The sequence below is a fragment of the Micropterus dolomieu genome, linkage group LG18, assembly GCF_021292245.1.
Source record: "Micropterus dolomieu isolate WLL.071019.BEF.003 ecotype Adirondacks linkage group LG18, ASM2129224v1, whole genome shotgun sequence".
NCBI classification, from domain to species: Eukaryota; Metazoa; Chordata; class Actinopteri; order Centrarchiformes; family Centrarchidae; genus Micropterus; species Micropterus dolomieu.
In genome coordinates, this window is record NC_060167.1 from 26549818 (window position 1) to 26566025 (window position 16208).

Consider the following 16208-nt stretch of genomic DNA (forward strand, 5'->3'; position numbering starts at 1 on the left):
TTTGCCTTACTAGAAAGAAATAATTGGCTGCTTCAGAACTGAAACATACAGTGTGTATATACTTCTAAAATAGCTGCTACTCTGAGTGTTATACTGTGGTGTTTTTTCAAAAATTATAGGTCTGGTTACATTACTGTTGTAATTTCTGAATCCTTTATTTAATCATCAGAACTATCCCTCAGATGCTATTTCTGTATCTCTTGGGTTGCTTTGTTATCCTGAAATATTTCCCTGCTATCAGAAAAGACATGCATCTTCAGATTAAGGTGAATCATTATGCCAGCTGTGTTATTGTTACAGTCTGCAATGGCACTGAAGGAACAGTTAGCGCTGCAGGAAATTGTCCCAGAAAATACGTCCCACTGTGCAGCAAAATCACAAGAAATCAATGCAGCATTTAATGTTTTTGTCTCCCTTTGCTTCACACAGAGCTGCACAGAAATAAAAAAAACATGTATTTGCCTTCTTTGATATCTTGTTATCTATGCATCCTTCTGTTAATCTGTTTTCAAAAGATGGAAAGATAAATATGGAGGTTTTCTTTGGTGTTTCACATGAATTACATTTTATTACTGTTTCTGTATGTCATGCATGACTAATACTGTATACCACAGTTCTCTTTTTTTTAAAAAAAAAAACAAAATGCAGTGCTGTGTATGTTCATTTTGGGTCAATTATATTGATATTTGGCAGTTTGAAATCTCATAATGATATATGGGTCAGTAGAATCTGAATTTGACTAATTTTGATCTGAATTTGAATTCCTCAAATTGAATAATTGCATTAAAAACTGAATCTGAATAACATAATTGTATATATATACAGTATATGAAATTGAATGTAGTTGCAACTGCAACTGTATTTAAGCCTCACTAAAAATTCTACTTAATATACTTTCACTTTCGGTTCACTCAATTCAAATTTGCTTCTCTCATTTCAATTTCAATCCACAAGATTCAGTTTCAAGGTCAGAAAGACACTTCAGGGTCGTTGAGGAAGAGCAAAGCAAGTACCGATCAAACCTACATTCTTTCCAACAGCCAGCAGGGGGCGACTCAACCGCAAAAAGAAGCCCGGTTCACATCAGAAATAATGGCAAAATAAGCTTCCTACCTAATTTATTACATCAGTAAACACTTTCATTATGAGTTTATGATCTCAATCATAAGTTTTAAGTCCCTTCCAATACTGCATGATGTTCATTTAATAAAGTTTTTCATTTAGTGGAAAATAGCTGATAAAGCAGGGTATGCCTTAGGGTGCGACTACCTGATGGGTATTCAAGCCGAACAGCATCAGTTTTCACCATGGTGAGGCATGACAAAAGGCCCCATACTTTGTATAAACATATATAATATCAACGTATTCTCATCTCAGTGCGTCATTATCAACGCTTTCAGACAGTATTGCTATTTCTTATTACTTATTAGCCAATTTATACATCCATACAAGAATATCTGCAAAATGTTTGTTTCTTCTGGGTCTAGCTGATTTATCAGTCAATCAGAATCAGAATCTCTTTATTTTCCAAATGTACAATGTACACAGGAATTTGACTTGGTGATACAGCACAATAAAAAACAAGTGGCAGCATAAACAACATAATCTAAATACTCTAAGTACTTTGAATATATGCACAATAGTACATACTACACTGATACACTGTACTTGGTCTATGAATCGGCCCGCAGTTTGCACAAAGTGTTCCAGTCTGTGTTTGGTGTGGGCGGAGGGATACCACACAATGATGGAGGAGGTGAGGACACCCTCAATGATAGAACTTGGTGCGGAAGTTCATCTTCTTGAGCAGTCTGAGGAAAAACATCCTCTGATGAGGTCGCTTGATGACAGTATGAGTGTGTCTCCCCTTTCAGGTCACTGGTGATGGTGGTACCCAGAAACATGACAGACTCCTCCATTTTTACTGCTGCATTTTTGATGAGTACATTTACATTTATTCATTTAGCTGACACTTTTATCCAAAGCTCTGCCTCTGGAGCAACTAGGGGTTAAGTGTCTGGCTCAGGGACACCAAAGGCAAGCATCTTATCTATGCGCCACCACCCACCCCAGAGGAGGATAAGGAAAGGAGAATGTAAGGGTGGGTGTTTCCAAGAGCTCTATATTCTAATTCCCCTTTAACAAAAAATTGCTTCAGGCTATGTGTTATATAGCAAACATCTCATGACCCACTTGAAGCTGACAGGGCTGAGAATTGTGCACTTTTTGTTCTACATGAGATCCGCCCCCTAACATGACCTTCAGAAACCAGGAAGAAAGTATGTTGTCAGCTCTTGTATCTGTCAGCATCTTAATAAGGACTACTGTAAGATGGAGAGGGAACAGGAATAGAAAGGTAGACTCAGTTTGACAGAAATGTATCTCACCCCGTATTTTTCAATGTCAGGAGAATTTGCATAATAGAGGAGAGCTAAACAGAAGAGTTATTCTCAAGTGACTAGATTGTTCTGTTTTTTACCTTCAAGTGCTACTTGCTCCTCCATGATGGGCCTTCACGTTGCCATGACGAAACACGTGTTCAAGCACTTACATAATAATGGAAAGGGATCCTAAATATGGAGACATTTTGGAGGGGGCTCTGTAAGTTTATCTCTCAGCTAAGAATTAAAGATTTACATGTAATAAAGTATTTTAATGCTGTTGTGGCTTTCTGAAGATGACTCAGTAGCTTAAGTATACGTGTTTTACTTGTAGTCTGTGTTAGTCCTAACTTTCGTCTGTAAATAAAGATGTAGCTCTCACTGGGAGAACATTAACTTAAGTAAATGTGAAGCTTTTTTTTTGTAATCTCGGTATGTTCATTTTGAAACTATAAGTGAACATTTTTGCAGTATGAACATGTTGATGGGTGTTGTGCGAATATAATGTGTTGTGTAATGAAAAAGAAACAATTGTTTTTATTCAGCAAAAATGAATTGTTATTGTATAATAATGATGACCCAGAGTTAGAGTGAACTACTTTACGCCCAACAACAGTCAGGTTCACTGACTATAAAACATACTGGACTGCTGTCTTACTGTCTGCAGGTGTTTCCTTCTTATCTTATGTGTGTGTGTGTGTGTGTGTGTGTGTGTGTGTGTGTGTGTGTGTGTGGGGTGGGTGTGTGTGTGGATTTACTCACTCTGCTTACTTTTGCTCGCTTTTCTATCTATCTTTCTCATCTCTTTCTTCTCAGCACACTCTCCTCAGTTCACCTCTGCCCCTGTCTTTCTTTTCTCTCTTTTCCTCTCTTTCCTCTCTTTCCTCTTCCCCTACGCTTCTTGGCACCTGTACGGCTCTGTCCCATAAGTACGTCTCCTCCTAACAAATGAGGCCACTGCCTGGCCACAACCAGAGGTGCATCACAGTCACAACTCCTGAGGGCGCAGCCAGTCAAACATCACCACCAAAAGCCCTCTCCACCGTTCAGCCTTTTTCCTTTCTGATCATCACTGGATCAGCCCAGTGAATGTGAATTACACATAAAGCGAGTGACTGCTTTCTTTGCTCACCTGGTCTAAATATATTCAGTCTGTGTGTCTTCTATAGGGTTTCTCTGACAGAGAATTATTCTGTAGATGAGAGGCAGAATATTACCTATAGCTGGAACAGACAGCTTATTCACTTATCACACTTCATGTATAATAATATTTATATTTACCCTGTGTGTGAAGCGGCTTTTAGGAGGTTGCTGATGTGTTTGGGGGATTTTTAGTCAGAGCAGTGAGCCTCAGAATAAATGCTTGGATTAATACAAATTCTTCCAACAGAAACAGTAAATTAGGATGTAAAGGAATATTTTTGTTCTCAATGCAGAATTGTTGTGGATGTTGTCTGATGTGGAGCCGTTACAGCTTTCTGAAACAGTATTTATAGCTTCAGTTTGTCATACTGATATATATTGTTAATGCCTAACAACATTTACATTATTGTAGTTACAGTACTTGACAAACAGCTGACAAAAAAGTTAGCGACTAGCTGGGGAACATAGTGGAGGATCTAGCACCTAAAGAGCCATGATTCCCCTCATGAGTTGAAAAAAAAGAGTGAATATTGGGGTCAGAGTTTTTAATTGGACATAATTTTATTTATTTGGTCAGTGGGGCTTTTTGCCAATTGCATTTGGTTCAATGAAGAAAATAATATTTATATGTCGAATCAACATGATAAAAGTGCCTTCTCAAAGAAAAATATAATAAAAAATATGGAATTCGGATGATACTAAAAGCTACAAGAGCTACAAAATAGACCAAAAGAAAGAAAGAAAAGAATGCAGTAGCTACAAAATAGCTACTGTTGTCTCCTCTTTTTAATATAAGGAAATGCCCTCAACTGCTCAACAGAAAAAATCATTTGTTCAGCACTCCTGTTCCCGTAATATTTCTTAAATATGCTCATATTTAATCAATGCAATCATTGAGACTGATAGCATGGTTGTAAGAAACAAATGAGCGAGATGAGGAGGAAATGTGTGGTCAGTGGTTGTGAAAAGAAGGCTCCATACTGTACATTTACATTTAATCAATACACATCTCCTCAGATGGTCTATGTGCATTATACAGTACTTTCACTATACAGTATTATTAACTATTTTAGAATTACAATATTAGAAACCGACTATAATGAGAATACACTTCGTGGTATACAGAATAACCTTAGTGTGGTGTTTGTATTGATTCTATGTGTAGATGTTATGTTGAATTATTGACCATTACTGGACGCCAATCCAGAGAAAATGATGTTCTCTTTGTAGATGGTAAGTCTTATGTGCGTGGGATTGATGTGTAGTGACACTTTCCAAATCAGTATATCGGTACAATGTACCGCTTGGCTTCTGTACAATCGACAGAAGGATTATGTAACATTTTTCTTTAACCAGTTCTCAAACTTTTTCTGTCATCACACCCCACTTCAGAAGCAAAAAAAAGTTTAAGGCAACCCAGAAAAAGTGGATAAAAAATTTTATCAATCATTAACAGTACTGTCATTTAAATAAACAAGATTCAGGTTAACAAAATAGCCTTGCTAGATTCAGAGCACTTTTGTTTGTTTATGTCACCACATGAATCATATGTATGTCTCTTTAGGTCTGCTCAACATCCACAACCCCCCACCCCACCCCAGCTTGCTACTACCGTAGACCTATCTGCTGAAAAATAGAAATTGACTAAGAGTTAAAAGTACAGAACTGTAGACCTACATACAGTACTGTAAATAATTGATTTAGCGTGATGGATCATACCCAAAGATGGTCACAGAGTAGCCTTAACAACAGTTTCAACTAAAAGTAGCACTGGTTTGTTGAGTTTATAACTTATCTCTGAATTTCTTGGCTAACACTTTAAGGCATAGGTATTTGTCACAGTTTTTCTCATGCTGAAGTGTGATGCAGCAACGTCGCAAGTGAAATATTGTTACTTAGCTCCCCGAATAATGAAAATCTGGAGGATTTGTGTTTCTGTCATTTTGTGTCTTAAGCACATCGTTTTCCCTAAAGTTTTATATTTATTTTTTTCTCTCACAGCTCTCTTTACAGAGGTGCCACATGACATCACAACGCAGAGTGGTGAGGATGTAGAGATGGCTTGTTCCTTCCGTGGGGCAGGCTCTCCCTCCTACTCGCTGGAGATCCAGTGGTGGTACATCAAGGACCACAGAGACTGGCAAAAGAAGCCTGCCCAGATCAGTAAAAATGTAAGTCGCACGGGAAAAAGGGGTTTTTTTTGTTGTTTTTATGTATAAAGGGCGAAGCAATGATTCCCAACAGGGGTACTTGCTGCCAGAGGGTACTAATTAACTGAACTCAAAAATAGAAATTGAGGTTTGATATGAAAAAAGTATCCACATATTTGTGTTAAGGGTTAGGTTTAATGAAACACTGCATATGAATTGAGAGTGCATGAAAACTAGTGAAGTTGAAATAGTATGCAAAAAGTAAAGGATAAAAAGTTGAAATAGTAAAAAGTAATGGGTAAACAGTTGAAATAATTAGCTAAAAGTAATGGATTTACAATGGAAATAGTTAACAGTTTGAGTAGTTAGCTAAAGTAATGGATTAACGGTTGAAATAGTTAGCTAAAAGTGATGGATTAACAGTTGAAACTTCTGCCACTCTAAGAAGTAGCTTTGAAGTACAATTGCAAACTTGACCACAGTAAACTGTTTTAAATTAAATTGTATGAAAAATTAACACAAACATTTGAATAATGAATTGTGTTAAAAAACTTTTTTTTTCAAATGCTAAACAGCCAATATTTATCTTGAAAACCGGCTCCCTCATCTCCCCTCTTCCAGGCTTTACTCAAGTAACTGTCTAACTTCAATGTTTCATATGTGAATAGCCAACTCATTGTTTCTGCATTGTCCATGTTTATAACATCTATTTCTGTTTTTATCTCACTTAACAACGTATTGTGAGGTTCCCTCTAAAAAGGAATAGAAAATAAAATGTATCTAATTTCCCATATCACTGAGATGTATTGATCTGATGTGATTATAGTGTTTGAAAGCAGCCCGTCGTAACACAATCTATGACACAACTAGTTTATTTTACATGATATCTGTGATGGCTTTTATTTTGCTCAGGAAACCATATTTAGTCTTCAAAATGAATCTGTTTAGTAGAATTACAAAGTCTATTTCAGTTTCATTTTTTCAGTTTGTGCTGTTCAATTTCTTCGGACAGAACTGCTCAGACTGATCCTAAAGCTTAGGCCTACTGTATATCAGGCTGAGGGAAATGCAATATTAGCTACAGCAGAAACCCTCTAGCATGGAAACGAAGGGATAATTGCTGATTAGCATTTGCCAGCACTGGGGGAACAGGTTGACTCTCTCCCATGATGGGGGAACTCAGGCTCCCCTGTTGTGCCTCTAGACACTATAATTGGCACTGAGAAAGAAATAGATTTTCAAAATCTCTGTCTGCTCCATGCATAATTCATACCTATACCCAAAAGAATACCTCTGTGCCTTTGCATACACATTCACACAAATTCTCCTGCTGAGAGGCTTACGTGCTTGGTGCTGTAGTGTGTGCTCATACACACACTTCTAAACATGCACATACAAGCATGCACATACACACACACACAAACATATGTAAAGCTCATCCACCAGAGAACTAAAACAGATCAGCAATCCAGGGAAGCTAAGTTTTGTCAAGAAAAACTGCAGAAAACATCAAACATGTTTGCCCGCTGTAATGTTTTGCTGAAATTAGATATTTTTAGCATGAGATGTTTGTAGTAAAGTGCAGCCTCGCTCAGCCTTCTGTTGCTAACGCATCATTCACATTTTTGTGCAGGTTGTACCCCTGGAGGAAACGTCCAAAGATGCCACCAAAATAAGTGTGAGTTTGATCTTGCATCAACTGTCAACTAGCCCAGAGCAAAGACAATATCAAAGAAAACTAGCAGCTTTTGCAAGACATAATTGCATTCATGAATTGGTACTCTATTTAATCTTAATTTATGTTTCTATGGAGGGATTATTGGGTCAGAACTAAAACTAAAAGTCGAAAACTAAAAGTCGAAATCGGAAACTAAAAGTCGAAATCAAAAACTAAAAGTCAAAGTCGAAAATGAATTTGGTATATAGGATTGGGCATTTAGTCATTTTGTCATTTAGGATTGGGGATTTGGTATTTAGGATAAGGCATTTGGTATTTAGGATAGGGTATTTTGTATTTAGGATAAGGCATTTGGTATTTAGGATTGGGCATTTAGTCTAGTGTTGTGTCGTTCAAAGAACGTTTTGTTCATAAGACCTAATCGTGTGTATGACTTGGGAGGAACGGGTTGTCTCAATGAGTGATTCGTTCATTTTCACGCATGCGTGAAGGATCTTGGACTCTTACGTTCACTCGTCACACGGCAGCTGCATGGGCTCCGTCAGCACAGGAAACAGAATTGATTAGTTCACGACTCTCAACTGTGGGTCTGTAGGTTTGAGTCGTTCACCGCTCACATGGGTCCTCATCAGTCTTTCGTTCATTCGGCAGGCTGAGTGACTGCCAGCGCCGGAGAATGAGAGGCAGGTCGGCTGTCAGGTAACAGTCACTGGACTGATATTATTTAGCTATTTTGTTAATTATGTGACATTTAATAGAGCATAACATTATTACAGCGCAGTGATGTTGTGCTAAGTTATAGTTTTAACACAACCGTACCGTAACTTTAGTCCTGCTAGTGTTTAACATTACAGCCAACAGCTGATGAGAGTTGTTCTAGGTCCACTTCAGAGGTCTGACAGGGTTCTTCCTGGAGCCAAATTACCTCCGAGGTAGTCTCCTCTCCAAAACAAACAGTCATTAAAACATTAAAACACAGCCACATAGCGACGTTGGCGTTAGCTCTGTAAACAGCTAACAGCTGATCCAGGTCTGCCAGAGAACGCAACGTAACTTTTCCTTTTTATTTACCAACAGAGCCGTGCTGTTGTTTCACAGCTCGTGACTGGTGAACAACCTGGACGTGTTTGAGAGCGATGTGCTCATGTTTGTTTCTCTGTCTGCAGAATCCGAACCTGATGTGGCCAATTCTGCGTCCAGACCTGCCAAACTGCTGCGTTTACATGTGTTTATTTATTTGTTCCTCTTTCTGTGCTGGAGTTCTTAAAGAACTTGGTGGCTTGATCTAGATTATTATTAAATTGGTTGAATTTTAATAAGAGTGTGTTTATTCATATAGTGTTTGAGAACGGCGCTGTTTTTTAATCGCCCACTAGAGGGCTGCAGTGCCACAATACAGCATTTCTGTCCATGTGGCCTCTCACACAAAGTCAACAGTGAAAGGAATGCTATCCATCTGACGAGAAAGCATAGGACAGTACAGCAGGTAAGCTATGATAACATTAGTAAGTTAGCTATATTAGGCTAACTGTTGCTGACATGCATGAATTACGTTACTGTCAGAACATGCAAGGTTTTAAATGCGGCTACTAACCCCGCTGTGGGCTGTGTGTATAAACTGTAAAGGTGTAGAAGCTGTGTTTCTGGGTAAAAGCACCATGCTGGGCAGGTGACAGGTGTATGTTTACAGTGTTTGTGTGCTCTGAAAAACATAACAGCGCAGCTACAAAGTCTCAGCCGGCAGACCTACTATGGTATTATTACTACACACATATGGATGTAACGTTGAGGCCTGATAGACATCCGCTAATCAGAAACAGAGGACACTACCTGCATCACTGCCGATGTCATTTGACCAGGGAGTGAATGGTGATTTATGCGACTGTCATCAATGTTTTCCTATAGTGTCTCCTTTTGTTCTTTCACCTCACTGTGTTTCGAGTGTTCCCGTCTGTCCCTGTGTTTGTTATTGCCCCATGCTCAGTCTCCTGGCTCCCGCACAGCTGCCTATTAGGGTCTACAAAGTCTACACTAGAGGTGTTTGAGGTTAACACAAGCTCTACTGTTTTTCCCCACTGACTTGTCCTCCCCCCTGCAGACAAAGATGATTCACCTGGACATGAAGGACCACTTGGTGTCACAGCTTTGGATCAGCCATCTGCAGCAGCGTCCCAGTCCACTCGGTCACACCATAAGTTGGAAATTACAGCTTCAGCTGAATCAGTAACCTCTGGATCCACTCAGGACTTTTTCTCTCACTTAGACAAAATTTACTCTTCATTGAAGGCTTGTATTTTATCTTGCAGAGTTTCTACGTGATCTATAATTACCTTGTTTTATTTTGCTCATTATATTATGCATATAAATAGCACAGAGGTGCAGTCTGACAGGAGAAGCTGCTTGTCTTTTATTTTCACCATATATAAATGCTTCTGTACCACCTGAATTTCCTGTAGTGCAGTCTTATTTTAACTAGTATACATGATCATACAGCCTATGGACTTGCACAGTTTCTATGATCAAGTGTTGTGCTATACCCAGTCTATGGCTATACCTTATTTGCTTCTAGTGGTGGGTGCTGCTGAAATTAGAAAGATATTAGGGCTAATTTGACTTTTAGTTATGATTATGTAGTTTGTCATTTGTTCTGCTGTCTTTGGAAGAATTTGCTAATTTGTAGAGGCAGCGAAATAAAAGTGGAAATAGGCATAACATTTCATATACTTCCAATTTTACGATAATAAAATGTTAAAATCAGTGTTCTTCAGTTATGTATAGAAGCTTCCTACACCAGGTAATGACAGATAGAGACAGCGATGTCACCTCACAAGCCCTGACCTGCACACGTTTATTTGACGTCATTTTTTTCATCCTGAAAACAAGTCTTTTAAAAACTATTTGTAAGAAATAAATATTTACCTTCTTAGCCATGACCCTCTAATTTCTAAGTTTTGCAGTATAAGAAGCAACATTATATATTTAACACAGACCTGTTCTTCCCCCATTTACATTGATCTGAACTGGCACTGTTGACAAAACCTGGACTCATCACATGGAGACAAAACTCAGGAACTTTATTCCATAGGGCAGGAAAGTTTGTAGTCTCCTTATGCTACACACACAGAACATAACAGATAGTTAGATATACATTTTTATATGGTAACATAAAAAATGGCCTATACAGTTATTATTTTACAAATATACATACACATATACACCCAGGAAGTAATTGTCCAGTGCATTTTTTAAATTTGTGTCAGGGAGAGAATGTAAACAGCAGTAAGATCATAATAATAATATGGTTTTTTCCAACAGGATCTCAGTCTTTTTTTACTGCAAAAAGTTTTTGATCATCCAGTACTTGATGTCACTGATACAGTTGTCAAGGTCATTAATAGGCCTGAGGATATCATGTGAAAGTGAAATACACAACTGAGCCTTGTGGGACCTCAAAGAAAATGTCATAATTGCCAGTTTAAAAGTTGTCAAGAGACAGAGAATGTCCTGCCAGTTAGATAGGATGAGTCCCTTTAAGACACGGCCACATTGCCCAAATGAATTTTCTAGTTTACTGATTAAAATGCTGTGGTTGGTTGTCAGTATCTAAGGCTGCAGTCCATTCTAGAAATACTAGGATAGAAGGTTTGTTTGCAGCATTGTTGATCTGTTGATTACTGACTACTTCAAAGCTGTTTCAGTGCTGCGGTTTGTCCTGAAGCCAGATTGATACGCATCGTATAGATTGTGGAGGGACAGGTAATTATGCAGTTGTTTGTAGACATCCTTTTCAAATATTTTACTAGGAAAAGGGATATTGATTGGTCTGTAGTTGCTTATGAATGTAAAGTCACAGTCCAACCCATTAATAAAGATTGTGGTAATTTGCAGTTGAAAATTCGTCTAGGTTCAAATTGACTCTATTTTAAATGCATTTTGAAGACTTCCTGTAGATGTTCAAAGACTTTGGAACTCCATTTAGTCCATACCCAACGTTAATCATGGTGCATCCAATTTTGGTTACGGTTTTTGTTAAAATCTAACTAGCAGTACTAAGCCTCTAGTGTCGAGTTTATGCCCTAACTTAGGAGAGAAGTAATTGTTGCACATCTGAATAAAAACTCAGTGTGGCTTTGAATATCTTTACTAAATCTGCAACATACATCAACAGATCGAAACATTGTTATCAGCATGGTCAGTTCAGACTCACGTTAAGTTACAGAAATGCACTGCCATGTTAAGGCTTCTCACATAACTCACTAACAGTATACCAATAAAGGAAAACATTTGGCACAACTCCTACATTATACAGATTAGTATTGTAGCTCCTGTTTATTACAGCTGCATGTACAGTCATGTTACAGGCTTTACAGAGACAATTTCTTATATATTCCACCACAAGGTCTTAAGCGGATGATACATGGACTATTTACGTCTACTTAAGCCGCTTTTTGACCAAAGGATCTCTTTTCAAGGAACTAAAAGGTTCCTTCAGCTCACTGTTGTGTGTGTTTCCACCGTGGTCTAAAGACCTGCGAAGATTAGGCAAATTAACCAGCTGACGTAGGCTGTAGCCATACAAAGCATGCACAGGCATCATTATTTGTAATCACTATCCATGAGCAACATTTATAAATGAACATCAGATTTGACTGGAATATAATTAAAAACTATAGGCTTTGCTTGACCATTATTAAAGCAGCTTTTTTGTGTGGGAGCTATAATGAAGAGACACACGATAAAGTTCGTTACACATTTAATAGTAGCCAAATAAACTGGATAAAGCCATAAACTTCTTAAAATAACTCCAGCACAGAGAAAGCAACACAAAAATAAAATCGCGACAGTTTGGAAGGCTATTAAAACATTTCCAGCAGACAAAAGCTGTAGATCAACTGCAGCATCATGTCTGTGCCGGCCTGCGTTGGAAGAACGGGATGTTTCACGAGCTTTATTACCTGCTGTAATCAGCTGTTCCGCTTGTTTCTGAGAGGAGACAGATTTCGGCTCCATGTAGAAACTTCCTGGCTGATGAAAACTTAAAACAACAACTTTGGACCCAGTATTTAGCATAAACACACCGCTGCACACTGGCTTCTGTTTCCAAAATATTTAATACCAATATTCAATCTCAGGTGGACTGTGCATCGGCGAGACTTGTGTGGCTGACTGTTGATTGTGATTTATTGGTTTGTAAACAAAGGCGGAAAAGAGAAGAGAAGTTGTAGAAAAACAGCTGACATTCTCCAGTTAAAGCCAGTAGCCACTACTGCCCATTCAGAGTTTCACTGCAAGGCAAGCCCCACCCCCCAAAAGTACCGGTACTTTCGTGGGGGGTGACCCCAGACCCCAGAACTACAGTTAGACCCTGGTCCCTCTGGTGGAAAAACAGAGTTCTTCCAAAGGTTCCTAGTTCTGGGGTATAGTTCCTTTGGTCGAAACGCAGCTTTACTTGTGTACGTTCTGTTCATATATTATGTCTGCTTGCAACATACCTGCAACATACACAAACAGATCGGTACATTGTTATGAGCATGGTCCTCACTGCCTTGTTGAGGCTGCTCCTAACATAACTCACTAACATAACTCTTGTGGTAAAAGTGGGATCTAACACTTACTTTTTAACAATGCCCTGCTTATGTACAGGACACTGGAGCACAATACATAATTAAACAATACCAAAAAGCAAAAGTATCACAAAACAATACATGAAGAAAGAAAAAAACAAACACCACTCCTGCACTCTAAACAATATGTAAGGGGGTGCCTGTGTTATGAACCTAAGAACACATTAACCTCACATAATACAGAGCTAGTGGAACCCAGTGCAGGTGTGTAGATGTAGCTGAGCATGGGGCAAAAACAAACACTAGGAAAACACTGATGACAATCGCATAAATCACCATTCACTCCCTGGTCAAGTGACATCGGCAGTGATGCAGGTAGTGTCCTCTGTTTCTGATTAGCGGATGTCTATCAGGCCTCAACGTTACATCCATATGTGTGTAGTAATAATACCATAGTAGGTCTGCCGGCTGAGACTTTGTAGCTGCGCTGTTATGTTTTTCAGAGCACACAAACACTGTAAACACACACCTGTCACCTGCCCAGCATGGTGCAATTACCCAGAAACACAGCTTCTACACCTTATCTTTACAGTTTATACACACAACAGGGTTAGTAACCTGCATTTTCTGACAGTAACGTAACTCATGCATGTCAGCAACAGTTAGCCTAATATAGCTAACTTGCTAATGTTATCATAGCTTACCTGCTGTACTGTCCGCTGCTTTCTCGTCAGATGGATAGCATTCCGTTCACTGTTGACTTTGTGTGAGAGGCCACATGGACAGAAATGCTGTACACTTTTAGTTATGGTATTATAAATGTTAGTCCTCACTCCCTCTGCTTGCTTTAATGGCAGTGTGCTGGCAGTCAGAGCTCCCCCTGCAGTCCATAAAGTGCCTCTGCGCCTCAGCCGTTCCAAACCCTCCCTACAGCCTTTGGGTCACGCCTCCTCATTTGCATACACGACTCAAATCCTAAATCCCCAAATCCTAAATGTCTAAATGAGTAAATGCCCAATCCTAAATACCAAATCCCCAATCCTGCCCAATCCTAAATATTAAATTCATTTTCGACTTCGACTTTTAGTTTTTGATTTAAATTTTTAGTTTTCAAATTAGACTTTTAGTTTTAGACTTTTTTTTTTAGTTCTGACCCAATAGTCCCTCCATACATTTCATCTACCATATGACTTTAAATAAGAACAAATCATCTTTTGTCCCCATTAGGTGGTAAAAGTGGCTGGCAGCAACATCTCCCACAAGCTCCGTCTCTCCAGTGTCAAGCCGTCAGACGAGGGCACGTATGAGTGTCGTGTCATTGACTTCAGCGGCACCGTGGCGCAGCACCACCGTGTTTGCGCATACCTACAGGTGAAGCCTGAGAGAAATCAGGGGTCAGATGACATCAAGGTGTCAGGGTACCGGTCACAGGGGAAACACCCCCACCCCCACCACCAGACAGAGGGCAGGGACCAGAAGAGGAGATCCACTGGCAGCACCACTGACTGCAATGAGAGCTGTGTGCTTTAGAGAGGGCAGCCTGCCTGTCTGCATGTTTATGACTTATGTCTACAGAGGGACAGCAACATCACCAGAATTTAGGTATCAGACGTAACTGGACCCTTTGTGATTCACATTTGTTTGTCTTTTAATCTTTAATATTGCTGTTTGGATGCCAATGCTGTTGAATGCCAATAAAGGGCACACTTTTATTGACAGTACATATATGATTGTGTTCTTTTTGTTGCTTTGTTATTTGCCTTAATTTGCATTTAGTTTATGTTAATGTGACAGTAAGGCTGTAATAACAGAGAACTTTGATTTTGTTATTTTGTCTGAGCAGGACTCTTCCAGAACCATTCTTCACAAAGTTACAGTACTTGTAAGCTAAGAGTCAGAATTATCACAGATATCATAAATAATAATTCACTGATACAGGCACAGAGCAGGCCATTTCCTTTGCAATGTGCCAGTTGTGTTGTCTTTTACCAAAACATTCAGTATGCCTAAAGCTGCAGTATTTCAATGTAAATGCTTTCTAAGGAAAATAAAAAATAAATTAAGCTTTTTCATTCATCTGAAAAAAAGTGTATTGATTTGATTTATGTAATTAAAGTTCATACACTTTGAAAGAAAACTATCTGTACCTAGCTTTTAAAACCACAACAAGAATGTTTGTCAAAATAAAAATGTATGCCTTCATCACGTCAAGATATCAATTTGTGTTGTGTATGTTCACACTTAGCACCGTAGACTTTTACTGTTATAATTAAAATATTGTTTTCTCTGTGCAACTTAACCAAATGCTTTAAAAAACACAACTATAGTGTGTTAATCATTCTAAACTTTTGTCGTCATTTTCTTCTCCATAATATAACTTTTTGCCTAAACCTTTATGGAGTTTGACATCTGAATCCCATTCTCCTCTTGACTGTGTTTGTTCAAAGTGCTGCTGTTTGGTGTCTGTTCTGTTAAATACATTTGTTTGAAATGACTTTGGTCTTTTTTTCCCATGATTCTGCTATTTATTTAGCACTTTATTAAATCAAGGTTTCAATGAATTTACAGACATTGAAAGGTGTGAAGGCTCATTGGTGATGATACATAATACTAAGAAACGTCAGTCAATGTTGCTGTGACATCACTGTGAGTTTATACAGTATTTGTTTTTAAATGAATTACTAAAGACACTGAATACTTGGAGCATTTCTTTTGACACTACTGCTGTACTACTACTGTACACTACTTTGTAGATAATACATGATTTCAGCTTAGAGCAAGCAAAATACTTAAAAACCTTTGTCACGTGTACATGTTAAAAGAGCGTTGAGGGAGTTTTGATGTAACATAATAGACTCTTAGTTCAATTTATTATTCCATTTTATCCGTGGTTCTTTGAATTTCTTGGTTATCTTTACTGTGTATTGGAAGCAACATGCAACAGGTTAGTGATAGTCTGGTTAATCATGTTCTCTCTTGCAATTACATTTTGTTGCCAGAAGAGTGCAGCACTACCTGTAACTATAGCAAAACAAATGACTGCATTTGTCCACAGACAGGCATTGATGGTAGAACTATGTTTTACACAACGTTGGTGATTTAAATTAGGCAATAGGACCAGCAGTACAAACTGTATAGAGTAGCATGGCAGCATGCTATTGTTGTTCATAGCATGCTGCCATGATTTTGCACTATTATTACAAGAAATGTAATGCGTGTCCCAGGTACAAGAAGTGTAGACTTAACAGTTTGAAATAAGTTGTGTCCTTATTATATCCATATGTATGGTGGA

The 16208-nt window shown here is 38.5% G+C and overlaps 1 protein-coding gene across 1 annotated transcript in view; it reads left to right on the forward strand.

Moving 5' to 3' along the window:
- The window catches only part of vstm2l (V-set and transmembrane domain containing 2 like), a 29473-nt gene extending 14836 nt beyond the window's left edge, over positions 1 to 14637 (forward strand). Inside the window, exons 2-4 of the mRNA XM_046029048.1 lie at positions 5526 to 5695; positions 7308 to 7352; positions 14144 to 14637. Of these exons, the coding sequence (XP_045885004.1) occupies positions 5526 to 5695; positions 7308 to 7352; positions 14144 to 14446 (518 nt within the window). The 3' untranslated portion in view covers positions 14447 to 14637. The remainder of the gene's footprint in view (positions 1 to 5525; positions 5696 to 7307; positions 7353 to 14143) is intronic.
- The last annotated feature ends 1571 nt before the right edge of the window (positions 14638 to 16208 follow it).